The sequence below is a fragment of the Micropterus salmoides genome, unplaced genomic scaffold (genome assembly GCF_014851395.1).
Source record: "Micropterus salmoides isolate LMB-PRFRI ecotype aquatic unplaced genomic scaffold, ASM1485139v1 Ms_hic_scaffold_10, whole genome shotgun sequence".
NCBI classification, from domain to species: domain Eukaryota; kingdom Metazoa; phylum Chordata; class Actinopteri; order Centrarchiformes; family Centrarchidae; genus Micropterus; species Micropterus salmoides.
Window position 1 is genome coordinate 13,679,116 of NW_024040041.1, and position 13,231 is coordinate 13,692,346.

Here is a 13,231-nt window from a genome sequence, read left to right on the forward strand (position 1 = left end):
TGAAGCTACCCACTTTAATATTGTGAATATCCATCTATTGCACAAACTACTACTATTTACACATGAAAAAGGCACTCTTGGAGGAATGACTCCACAACATGACAGACAACCTTCAACAAACAGTAACTGAGATCCAAGTCAAATCCAGTTCCTCCCTGTGAGGAGGAGTCAATGCAAAACTCAGATTTCTTCCACCTCTACTTATCTGACTGCAGAGAGGATGACAGAGAACAGTGGACACACAGTTTAACATGATGGACTATAGGACAGGACTGCTGCTTTTAACTGTCTGCTGGGCAGGTGAAGATCTTCAGTGATCTTGAGTTGAGTTGTCTTTAAAACATTACCAACTCAATGAAAATTATTATTTTCTTGTCCTAACAGGTGTTGATGGTCAGACTCTGAAAGAATCTGAACCAGTGGTTAAAAGGCCTGGAGAATCCCACAGATTGACCTGTACAACTTCTGGGTTCGCACTCAGCAGCTGGGGCATGCACTGGATCAGACAGGCTCCTGGAAAAGGCCTGGAGTGGGTTGCTTATATCAGTAGCGGTGGTAGCACTTACTATTCTCAGTCAGTTCAAGGCCAGTTTACCATCTCCAAAGACAACAACAGACAGCAGGTGTATCTGCAGATGAACAGTCTGAAGACTGAAGATTCTGCTGTTTATTATTGTGCTCGAGAGCCACAGTGACTGGAGTTGGTTGAGCAGCTGTACAAAAACCTACAGGACTCATCTTTACCACAATCAACTCACATGACTAATGTCATTAATGTTAAAAGATACAATACACTTCATCAAAATGACTCCTCAGAGAAGACAGTGGCTGAACAATAAATTGTTTTTGCTAACTGTCTAACTTGTGATTTACAAGTGTTTTTACTCTTACTAGAGTCCAGCAGAGACTGTGGATTGAGAGAATAAATGGAGAATCAAACTGTTTTCAGCTCTACACTCACTTAACTACTCAAATTGTCTTGTGTTTTGTTTACTCTTCTTAATTGTGATTTAAAATTTGCACTTTCATGTACATTAATCTGACAGATAAACCGGCAGCCTTTTTCCTGTGCACTGCAGTTGTAAATTCTTTGCATATCGTCCCACAGGTTTCACTTCCTAAATAATTCATGTCCTTTTGAGGCTCCAGGTTTCTCTGTATGTCTGTGGCTTCAAACTGCCACAATTTATATTGTGAAACCTTTAAAAGTAAAAAAAGAAAGAACAATCCAGGCCCTCCACCAGCTGCAACAAACTCAAATATTCAAAGATTATCATTTTCAAAGAAAAGGACTGGAGTGGATTGCTCTTGTACACACATTTAGTTCTCCAATCTCTTACTCCCAGTCAGTCCAGGGTAGATTCACCATCTCCAGAGATGACTCCAGCAGTAAAATCTATCTACAGATGAACAATCTGAAGACCGAGGACACAGCAGTGTATTACTGTGCCAGAAGAGACATAGTGAGAGACAATAACAGGAGAGTCATACAAAAACTACTTCCTCTATTTACCACCACCACTGGGAACATTACATTCAGTCTGTATAACATTTGTTGGACTGCTGTTTTTTGTTAATGTGTTTTTATTCATCTACTTATAAAGGACATTAAAATCAATCAACTAGCACTCATCATATTGATCTTTAAACTGGTTTGCTTTTTTTTATTGCAGGACACGAGAGCGTTGATGACCGTCACACATCAACTTTTCAAATATAAATTTAAGTATTACTGTAACACACATTATACTAACTATATGATGTTGAACGCTAAAGTTCTTTTACAATACAAGTTCTTAAATACAATCACATTTATCAACTTCAGTCTGGCAGAAAGTCCTACAGTGCATGGGAGTTGGTTGAGCAGCTGTAGTCATCTTTCAGGCTGTTGTTGCCCAATCATGACTTTCCACCTTAGTATTCATATTACATACTTTATTCTATAAATGTTTTTTTTTTTTTATTTCATGTTTCTCTCTCCTCTGTATCTAAAAGGAGACACTTAGATCAGCTGTTCTCATTGATCTTAACTGACTGACACTTGAACCCTGGACTGAACTAAAGCTTAACACTCCTGCTGCTCATGTACACTGGATACTGTGATAGTTGATACTTTTCTACCCTAAACTAAACTCATGTGTTAACTTGACTTTAGTGTCTTTAGTGTTTGACTATAAGGTGTTTACCATCAGTGACTGCAGCTCCATCTGTCAGTATCAGTTCATCTCAGCAGACATCTTGATCTTGAGATGAACAGCAGGAAGCCTGAAGGAGCTGCTCCACTAGAGTCTGTAAACACTGAAACCATTAAATGTATTTTATGCAAAACTGCAGAAAACTTACATTTCTGTTGTAGTTACATGATCGGTGATGCTGTCACTGTATTTCTCTTATTGTTATTGCAATGCTGATTTTGTTTTCCATTATCCCTGACTCATTTTAATATTTAAATGAAGAATAGCAATAATAATCGATTCATTATTACAATTGCACAAAAATTTACATTAGTTGTTTCAATACAACATATTTAGGAGTTAATAGTTTACAGTAAAAGCAAAATTAACAGTTGTTTCATATCTGTAAATGCAGGGACATTGTCAAAATAGAGTGTGAGATGAAATTTAAACATCATATGCAAAGCAGAGGTGATTTCCAGGCATGTTTTCACTCTTCAGATATAATAACAGTCAACAGACTCTTCTATTGGCTCCAGTTAGACCAACATTGATGCTTCATATGTTTGATTCTATGCAAACTCAGTGACCTTCCTTGTTACTCAGCTATAAAAACTTCCCGTCAGGCTGTCAGTGGAGTTCACAGCACGTCACTTTCAACATAAACCATGTTTTCTGTAGCTCTGCTGCTGCTGTTGGCAGCTGGATGTAAGTCTGTCTGGATTTGTCAAAGTCAGCATTTCATCTTTTGCAGTATAACTTGATCATTTGTTACTAAACATTTTCTTTTTTAACAGGTGTGAAGTGTGAACAGTTGACACAGCCAGCCTCTGTGGCTGTGCAGCCAGGTCAACGTCTGACCATCACCTGTCAGGTCTCTTATTCTCTTAGCAGCTACTAGACAGCTTGGATCAGACAGCCTGCAGGGAAAGGACTGGAGTGGATTGGAAGCGGACCTGGATCCAGCACATCCTACAAAGATTCCCTAAAGAACAAGTTCAGTATCTCCTTAGACTCTTCCAGCAAAACAGTGACTCTAAGCGGACAGAATGTGCAGCCTGAAGACACTGCTGTGTATTACTGTGCCAGAGATCCACAGTGAGAGACAATAATGTGAGAGTCATACAAAAAGTACTTCCTCTTTTTACCACCACCACAATCAACATTTACTTGCCGTCTCAGTATTACTTGTTTTGTTTTCTTCACAATGCTGATTGAATAGTAAAGTTGCAACGTAAGAAAAAACTACAGTGTTATTTGCCCTTTGAAGCAATGTTTCAAACAATATTTATTATTATTATAACGGTTTCCATGTATCTTTATAATGACATTGACTGATATCACGCATGTGCTGAAAAAATGTACATTCTTTCGTTTAATTTAGAGATAAACTCCATATTTTTAAGAAAACAATTTTCCCACACAAACCAATGCACAATTAATTGTCTGGTCCCTTATATAATAATAATAATAATAATAATAATAATAATAATAATCCTTATTTGTAGAGCACTTTTCAAAAACAAGTTACAAAGTGATTTAACAAGTGTAAAGACGATAATACAAAAAACAATACAAGATAAAAGCATGAAAACATTGAAAAGACTAAAATACAGATAAATATAAAATTAGTAAAATACAATAAAATAAAAGGGATAAAATAAAGTCAAATAAGATCGGGAAAGGCTCTCCTATAAAATATGTTTTAAGAAGGGACTTAAAAGAGTTCACTGACTCAGCTGACCTGATTTCCTCGGGCAGGCTGTTCCAGAGCCTCGGGGCCCTGACAGCAAACGCTCTGTCTGCTTTAGTTTTCAGTCGAGACTCTGGAACAGACAACAGACCTCTGCCCGAGGATCTCAAGGTGCGTGCTGGTGCGTATGGGACTAAAAGGTCAGAAATATATAATATATAATATAACAAGGCGAGAGGCCATGAAGAGCTTTAAAAGTGATCAATAGAATTTTAAAGTCAATTCTAAAACATACTGGGAGCCAGTGTAATGAAGCTAAAATAGGAGTAATGTGGTCATATTTCTTTGTTCTTGTTAAAAGCCTGGCAGCTGAGTTCTGGACAGTCTGGAGTCGATCAATAGATTATTGGGTTAAACAGGTGAAAAGGCTGTTGCAATAATCCAGGCGTGATGAAATGAAGGCGTGTAAAATGGTCTCGGTGTCCTTAAAAGTTAACATAGATCGAATTTTTGCTATATTTCTAAGTTGATAAAAACATGATTGAACAAGCTTTGTGGTGTGCTGCTCAAAATTTTAATTACTATCAAACCAAACACCAAGGTTCTTTGCCACAGGCTTAATGTGATTTACTAGGGAACCAGCAGATGGCAGTATTTGATTTGCCATCTGCTGAGACCCGATGACCAGGAATTCTGTTTTGTCTGAGTTCAGCTGGAGGAAATTATTTGACATCCATTTTTTAACTTCACAAAGGCAGTTGTTAAGTGAACTCAGCATTCCAGGGTCTGTGGATCTGACGGGCAAGTATATTTGTGTGTCATGAGCATGAATATGAAAAGAAATGCCATGTTTATGGATAATATGTCCAAGGGGAAGCAGATACAAGGAAAACAAAATGGGTCCTTAGACCGACCCCTGAGGCACACCATATTTAACTGGACAGAACGACGAGACATAGTTGTTTACAGACACGCAAAACTTCCTATTTGACAGGTAGGATGAAAACCATTCTAGAGCAGTACCAGAGATCCCCCCCAGTGCCTCAGTCTGTCTAACATGATGTTGTGATCAATGGTGTCAAAAGCAGCGCTAAGGTCCAGGAGTACCAGGACTGAGCACATACCTTCATCAGCAGACATTAAAAGGTCATTGGTGACTTTAAGCAGGGCAGTCTCAGTGCTGTGGTACTTCCTAAAACCAGACTGAAACTTTTCAAATATTTTGTTATTTTCCAGTGAGCAGCTGTTTGGACACAATTCTTTCTAGAATCTTTGCAATAAAAGGCAGTTTTGAAATTGGTCTAAAATTTTGTGGGAGGGAGGGATCTAAACCAGGTTTCTTTAAAAGTGGGTTCACGCAAGCCGTTTTAAAATAATCAGGGACACAACCAGTAGATAGGGAGCTGTTGAAAACAGAAATCAAATGGGGCCCAATAGAATCTATTACTTTCAGTAAAAATTTTGTAGGTATTACATCAAGTGGGCTGGAGGACACTCTCATTTGTGTTACTGTTTTCAAAAGCTCAGACAAGTCGATGGGATAAAACTGGTTAAAACTCTCTTGTTGCTGGTGAGGAACCTCTGAGTAAGAGGCCACGGGGGTAATAGAGGCTCTGATTGACACCACCTTATTGGTAAAATAAGATAAAAACAATTCACAGTCATCATTACTTCCATCTGAGGCACAAGGAGGGCTTGGGTTTACCAGCTGATCCACAGTCTTAAACAGAAACCTGGGATTGTGTTTATGTGTAGTAATGAGTTCAGAAAAATAGTGTGTTCTCGCATCCTTAACCATGTTATTGTATTTAATTGATAAATCCTTCAGACTGAGGTAATGGACTTGGAGACTGGATTTTTTCCATCTGCGCTCTGCTTTCCTGCATTCCCTTTTTAGGCTGCGAATGCTGTCATTTATCCAGGGTTGCTTACTAGCTTTAGACGTAGGCCTAACCTTTAGAGGAGCAGTAATATTTAGTGACGACAAGCAGATATGATTGAAGTGATCGACCAGATTGTTGGTGTTGGAATCAGACAGGTGTTGGCTTTGGCTCTGAAAGAATGCGCAAAACTTTGAAACACTTTGTTCATTAAAGAAGCGAGAACACACGGAGCTTGGTGAGGCAGCATGAGTAACAGGCGAATCACAGCTAAAAACAATACATCTGTGGTCAGATATGGTCATGTCCACTAATTCCACAGAGGAAATGCTGACACCCAGGGTAAAAACCAAGTCCAGTGTATGACCACGGTTATGTGTTTGCCCTTTGACATGTTGTTTGAAGTTAAAAGAAGTGGCCATATTTAAAAAGTTAGTTGCATTAACATTGTTGGGGTCATCAACATGAATATTAAAATCGCCACAAAGAACAATTTTGTCATAATTTAAAACCAGAGTAGATAAAAATTCAGGAAGTTCTGATAAAAATCCTCCAGGTGGTTTTGGGGGGCGATAAATTATAACAAATATGACAGGTTGCAGCCCTCCAAGTTAAGAGTGAGAACTTCAAAGGAGTTAAATTCATCACAGCGTACTTGATGACATTTTAAATTTTTCCTATACACGCTCACTAACCCACCACCACGACCACTGACCCTTGGTTGACTAAAACAATCAAATTGAGGCGGACATAGTTCAGCTAGCTGGCTATAGTCATTCATTTGCAACCAGGATTCAGTTAAAAACATAAAATCTAGATTTGCAGACAAGATAAAATCATTTTAGATAAAAGTCTTACTTGAAAGTGATCTCACATGAGTTTGTTCTGGGTGCTGGAGTTGGTGCAGTTGTCCTAATCCTTAAGAGATTACTATTATTTCTGTGTGGGATGTGCACATTTCGGTTTACTGGTCTATGCGTGATGATGACAGGAATAGAAGTCTGTGGAACAGCGCTGGAGACCTTAACAAAAACCCCTCAGTGCCTGAACACTTGTAACATGAAGCCACCAGAGGAGGAACCCTCAGACCACTAATGACTTAAACACCAGTTCACTGTTAAAGAGGGAAACAGTCTAGAGTTTTATTATGCAATAAAAAATCTAATTATCCTAATTTAAATTGAATGCAACAGTTTTTTCATTCTAAATTCTGACATTGCAATCATTGATAAGAATTTTTTCCCACAATGAAGAATAAATGAATATTAAATCTTTCAATTAATGAAATAAAGTCAGCTGACAACCTAGCTTTAAATCCTCATCATCTAACAAGAAACAGATTTCCAGACAGTCAGTACAGTAGAATCAATACCGCATCAGTAACTGAAACAATAGTCTTTACCAATTATGGTGATGTTCAATACAGAAACAAATAAAACCAAATATTAATATATGATTTTTAAATTTGTTTCACTTTATGTAGTATAAAATTCAACTCGGGCTTAGTTTGAGATGAGAGAAGCAAATAACATAAGATTTCTCTCAAAGGTTTTCTTTTTAGTCCACTGTTATGTTTTATGTCATAATAATAATAATAAAAACGGAAAGTGGGTAGAACTTTGACATCCGACAATTTTAATGTGGCTGCAAAACCTATTATTAAAGGTTTGCTTTTCAGATGTGCATTTTTGCTTGTAGTTTGTTCTGTTCGGGATATTACTCATGAATAACATGAAGTCTAATTTCAAACAATAAAAATCAAAGCACAAAATTTAACTTCTCAGAACAATTCGGATTCAAATTCAGACGTATAAACAAAATTAATTTGGCTCAAGTCACAACAGTGAGAACAGGTGATGTCCAAGTCCAATCCAGCAGTATCTTCCCTGTGAGGAGGAGTCAATGGAATTATATCCAACTCTATTATTTTCAGTATCACCTTTTTTACAATACTGATTGTGATTAACTCTCGCTATTGAAAATTCTATAGACATAAATTCGATAGACATAAAAATGAAACAAATGCACAACAACCAAATACAAAAGCTACAGAACGGCTTATATGATGCAGGAGGGGGGTATACAGCACAGTGCGTATAATAAATTATTTATTCATGATCTTAGTGTGAACTTTATCTGTAAAGGGGGAGCTAAGGTTTCAAAATATACCCACATTGGGCTGCTCAGTAATCGTCTGTTTTATGTTTTATAATATGAAACTCTGAAACACATTTCCAAACGTGTTCCCAATTCATTCCAGAACTGTAACCTTATTCAGTCAACAGGACAAGAACACAGATTTACATTTATAATTGAAATCGAATGAAACACATTGTGTGTTTTTTAAGCCACATGCAACACTTTAAAAAAGAGCCAGCCAGTATGTCTGCAATGAAACAAAATAAGTCAAGTCAAGTCAATTCAAATTTATTTATAAAGCACATTTAAAATAAAATAAAGATAATCTTGACCTGGGTAAGCTATCAAATGTATGACAATCATTATCAACTGAGCTGCATCAGTCAACTAGCAGGCAGAGTGGAGAGAGAGAGTCTGATTCGGAGAGTCTGTGGCCGTCACCTTTGGCTTATTGGAACTCCAGCAATTGACCCTTTCATGACTTGGGGAAACCTGCATCACACTACCCATAAATTATTTCTTCACATCTACAATTCACATCTACTGAATTTATAAATCTTATATAAAAAATAAAAATACCAATGTTTTTATGCACTTGATTTTGGGGTTTTCTGTCACAATGTCCTTAAATTCTGAACCGTTAATCAACACTATTATAACATATAGAAATATTTGTTAAGGTTTTATTTGATTGTTTTTTCCCTAATAAAATGTAATTTTAATTACTAATTTGGGGGTATTGTAAAACAGATACACTGTTGTGACAGACATGATACAGACTGTGCCTAATAATAAAGCAACCAATTTAATAATGTGTTCATCAAAAATTAGATTAAACATTTATAAACATTTATTTTCCAGTTTCAGCAAACAGTAACTGAGATCCAAGTCAAATCCAGTTCCTCCCTGTGAGGAGGAGTCAATGCAAAACTCAGATGTCTTCCACCTCTACTTATCTGACTGCAGAGAGGATGACAGAGAACAGTGGACACACAGTTTAACATGATGGACTACAGGACAGGACTGCTGCTTTTAACTGTCTGCTGGACAGGTGAAGATCTTCACAGGTCTTGATTTAGCATACCTTTTTATAAGTAACCAGCTTATTTCACATGATGCCTTTTTCTCTTGACAGGTGTTGATGGTCAGACTCTGACAGAATCTGAACCAGTGGTTAAAAGGCCTGGAGAATCCCACAGATTGACCTGTACAGGCTCTGGATTCACATTCAGCAGCTCCAGCATGCACTGGGTCAGACAGGCTCCTGGAAAAGGACTGGAGTGGATTGCTTATATCTATGATGATGGTAGCAGCAAATCCTACTCTCAGTCAGTTCAAGGCCGGTTTACCATCTCCAGAGACAACAGCAGAAAGCAGGTGTATCTGCAGATGAACAGTCTGAAGACTGAAGATTCTGCTGTTTATTATTGTGCTCGAGACTCACAGTGACTGGAGTTGGTTGAGCAGCTGTACAAAAACCCACAGTACTCATCTTTGATCTGGTAGAGCCTAAGAGTTATTATTATTTTATAGTACTTAAATCATCTACTTTATGTTACATTACATGTTTTTTCAATTAATACGAAGTTGTGTAAACTGAGAAACCTTATTACATTACATATGGACATTAAACATATTAAAGAAAAACACAATAAAGATCACTTTTTTTATAACAGACAGCACAACACTTTGGTTGTTGAATCTACACTAACAAAAAGAAAGAAAAAACATTTCTATAAATGTCCACAAATTTAGATGCATTAATGTCTGTAAGTGCCCTAACACTTGTTACATGAAGCCACCAGAGGAGGAGCCCTCAGACCACTAATGACTTCAACACCAGCTCACTGTTAAAGAGAGAAACAGTCTTTAGAGTTTTATTATGCAATAAAAAAATCTAATTATCCTAATTTTTTCATTCTAAATTCTTACATTGCAATCACTGATAAGAATTTTTTCCCACAGTGAAGAATAAATGAATATTAAATCGTTCAATTAATGAAATAAAGTCAGCTGACAACCTAGCTTTAAATCCTCATCATCTAACAAGAAACAGATTTCCTGACAGTCAGTACAGTAGAATCAATACTGCATCAGTAACTGAAACAATAGTCTTTACCAATTATGGTGATGTTCAATACAGAAACAAATAAAACCAAATATTAATATATGTTTTTTAAATTTGTTTCACTTTATGTAGTATAAAATTCAACTCGGGCTTAGTTTGAGATGAGAGAAGCAAATAACATAAGATTTCTCTCAAAGGTTTTCTTTTTGCGTCATAATAATAATAATAAAAACGGAAAGTGGGTAGAAACTCTGACATCCGACAATTTTAATGTGGCTGCAAAACCTATTATTAAAGGTTTGCTTTTCAGATGTGTGTTTTTGCTTGTAATTTGTTCTGTTACTCATGAATAACCTGAAGTCTAATTTCAAACGATAAAAATCAAAGCACAAAATTATACTTCTCAGAACTATTAGGATTCAAATTCAGACGTATAAACCAAATTACTTTGGCTCAAATCACAACAGTGAGAACAGGTGATGTCCAAGTCCAAATCAGCAGTATCTTCCCTGTGAAGAGGAGTCAATGCAAAACTCAGATGTCTTCCACCTCTACTTATCTGACTGCAGAGAGGATGACAGAGAACAGTGGACACACAGTTTAAAGGTTCAGTGTGTAAGTTTTAGTGGCATCTAGTGGTGAGGGTTGTGAATGGCAAATAACGGCTCAGTCACCGCTCACCCCTCACTTTGCAAGCATGTAGGAGAATCTACGGTGGCGACACGCTCTGTTGGCTCTTGTGCTTAATAATACACGTGCTCTTCCATTTGTCCAAATTTTACTAATAAAACGAGACAACTTCTTCTTCTTCCTACTTCTTTTGAACATTTTGATAGATTAGCAGCTTCCATCCATTATTTCCATGATGTGAAACATGTTTTTGCTATTTCATACTGTAAGTATGAAACTTTTAACACTGTGTTGTGAGAATGAGAAAAATGTGAAGAAAAGGACACTGGAAGCAGCTGGTTCTGGTTCTTGGGGGGCCTTCATATCGATACTGTTTGACTGCCTGACACATATACAAGCCATGTAGTAACATGATTTGCCTGTGCTTTTACTCTGATGGCCTGTGTTTTAAGACTGATAATTGTTGACTGCTTAGCTCAGATTGCAAAAGTACAAAGTTAAAGTAAGAAAGATGTTTTGTTTGATTTACTGTTTTATATTTTTATGTGTCTCTGCAGTCTCTTGTGTGTTGACCTTTGCTCGGCCTTCAGAGAACTACGGTTGTACATGATCATATTTCAGATTAGACGCTGATGTCCAGTAAAGAGGAAGTAAAAGTCCGCTCTTGCTGGAAACTCGACCCTTTAGAGAAATAAAAAAGGTCTCCCTGACGACAGATGGGTGGACGCCTTACGAAAACCAGAAAGAGTTTTTCGTCTCATTTAGTTTTCTTTCCCCTCTTCTGGACTGGTTAGTTAGTATTTACTTACTTTAACATCCAATTAAGGAGTTCATTCCAGGTTATGTGTTCAGTGCCCTGCTCTCTGGAATCTAAAGCGAGAGGGGAATCGGGGTTTACTAGGGAATCAGTCAGGTCAGTACCTAGTATTTAAAACTAGCTTGTTATCAGAGGTCGTAAGTGGCATCTGAACTCATAATGCTCTAAGGGCGCCAGGAGATGGTGACCCGGGAGAAACTGTGAAGAAAGAAAAGTCCCATGTTAAGTTAATAATGTGATAAAGAAAACAAATGTATATTTTGTAAGAATGTTAAATATATATTTGACCTGTTTCTTATTTGTCGCACAACATGTTGTCAAAATTGACTGTGAATGCAAAATATCCTGTGTACAGGGTCACTGGAGCCAATCCCAGCTGCCAGGTCACCAGGCCAACGCAGGGCCACACATAGACAAACAACTCACACTCACACCTAAGGACAATTTTAGAGACAGCAATTAACCTAACCTGCATGTCTTTGGATGGTGGGAGGAAGCTGGAGCACCCGGAGAGAACCCAGGCGGACATGGAGAGAACATGCAAACTCCACACAGAAAGGCCGGGGCAACTGGGGTTTTGAACCCACAACCTTCTTGCTAACCACTGCGCAGCCCCAAAATATTTACATCATAGTCAATTTTTGTTTTAGTAATATGTTCACAGTATTAAAGTCATTTTGATACTGCGGTAGTTTTTCCCGCAGGGAAATCAGTTTGCTGTAAAAACATTCTGCATTTTCTACAGTATTAAGATTCTAATGTAAACATATGAAGAAAAGTTGTTGGTTTCTGTCATTTATGTTGTTTTGCCTGTAAAGTGCCCAGATGCAAGCTTCTTTGTTCAAACTAAACTGAAACGTATGTAAATATGTGCTCATACTGTTGGGAATTAGGGTTTTAATGGCATCAGTAGTTACATTAAAATAATAAAAATAATTATTGTAACTATTTAATAATTAATATATAATTTAACTTCTCGTAAATTCACATCAGGGCACCACTCTTATTACTGTACCAGAGATCCACAATAACACAAACCTTCAGTAGACCTGAACAAAAACCCTTCAGTGCCTGAACACACATGTCACTGGTGAAAAGAGAAATAGACATATTCAGCAATGAAAAAGTAAAAGGAATATAACAAGGTTTATTATAATAATAATAATAATAATAATAATAATAATAATAATACGCTCTTCATCTTACAAGAAATTAAACATAAATAATTCCTTCTTTATGTCACTTTTTGTAACAGTTTATTTTCATAAATCAAGATACAATACATTGATGAAAATGCATTAATATGTTCACTTACTCTGACTGGTGTTCAGTTTGACCTATTTGAATAAAGTGAACTGTGTGTTTGTCAAATGTTTCTCCAATGAAATATGAAAATCACTTCGTGGACCTGCATTTGTGTCATGGTAATTCAGTGAGGAGTATGTTTAAAGCTGTTTGCTGGAGTATCACTTAATGAAACAGCAAATGTAACTTTTGAAGACAGCTCATATTAAGCAAGTTTCAACTTTAGATTGCCTAAATCTAATTTGTTTGGCTGGTGTTTGCAACTCATACATTGTAGTTATTTAAAACCAACAAAACAAAATGACAACGCAAGCTGTCTTGCAGAGATGATGATAAACCTTTTCTTTATTGGAACATTACAGAACATAACAGAGTTCATGTGTCTGACTGGAAAATTTCTTTGTATTGGTTGTGTACTGAGGGGTTACAATTAATATTCTCAACAGTGTTCTTAATTTGTATAGGCTAATGATAGATTATTTTTCTTTTCCCCAGTATTCTGAAAATGGTTTGACTTATGAACTC

General features: G+C 36.9%; 1 pseudogene and 1 gene segment (V, D, J or C); both read left to right on the plus strand.

The window, feature by feature from the left end:
- The first annotated feature begins 246 nt into the window (after positions 1-246).
- LOC119886899 lies at positions 247-1,635 on the plus strand. The segment is given in 2 exon segments: positions 247-300; positions 385-1,635. Coding segments are annotated over 2 exon segments (360 nt in total).
- A 1,113-nt stretch (positions 1,636-2,748) lies between these two features.
- LOC119886912 lies at positions 2,749-3,419 on the plus strand (annotated as a pseudogene).
- Positions 3,420-13,231: the final 9,812 nt, after the last annotated feature.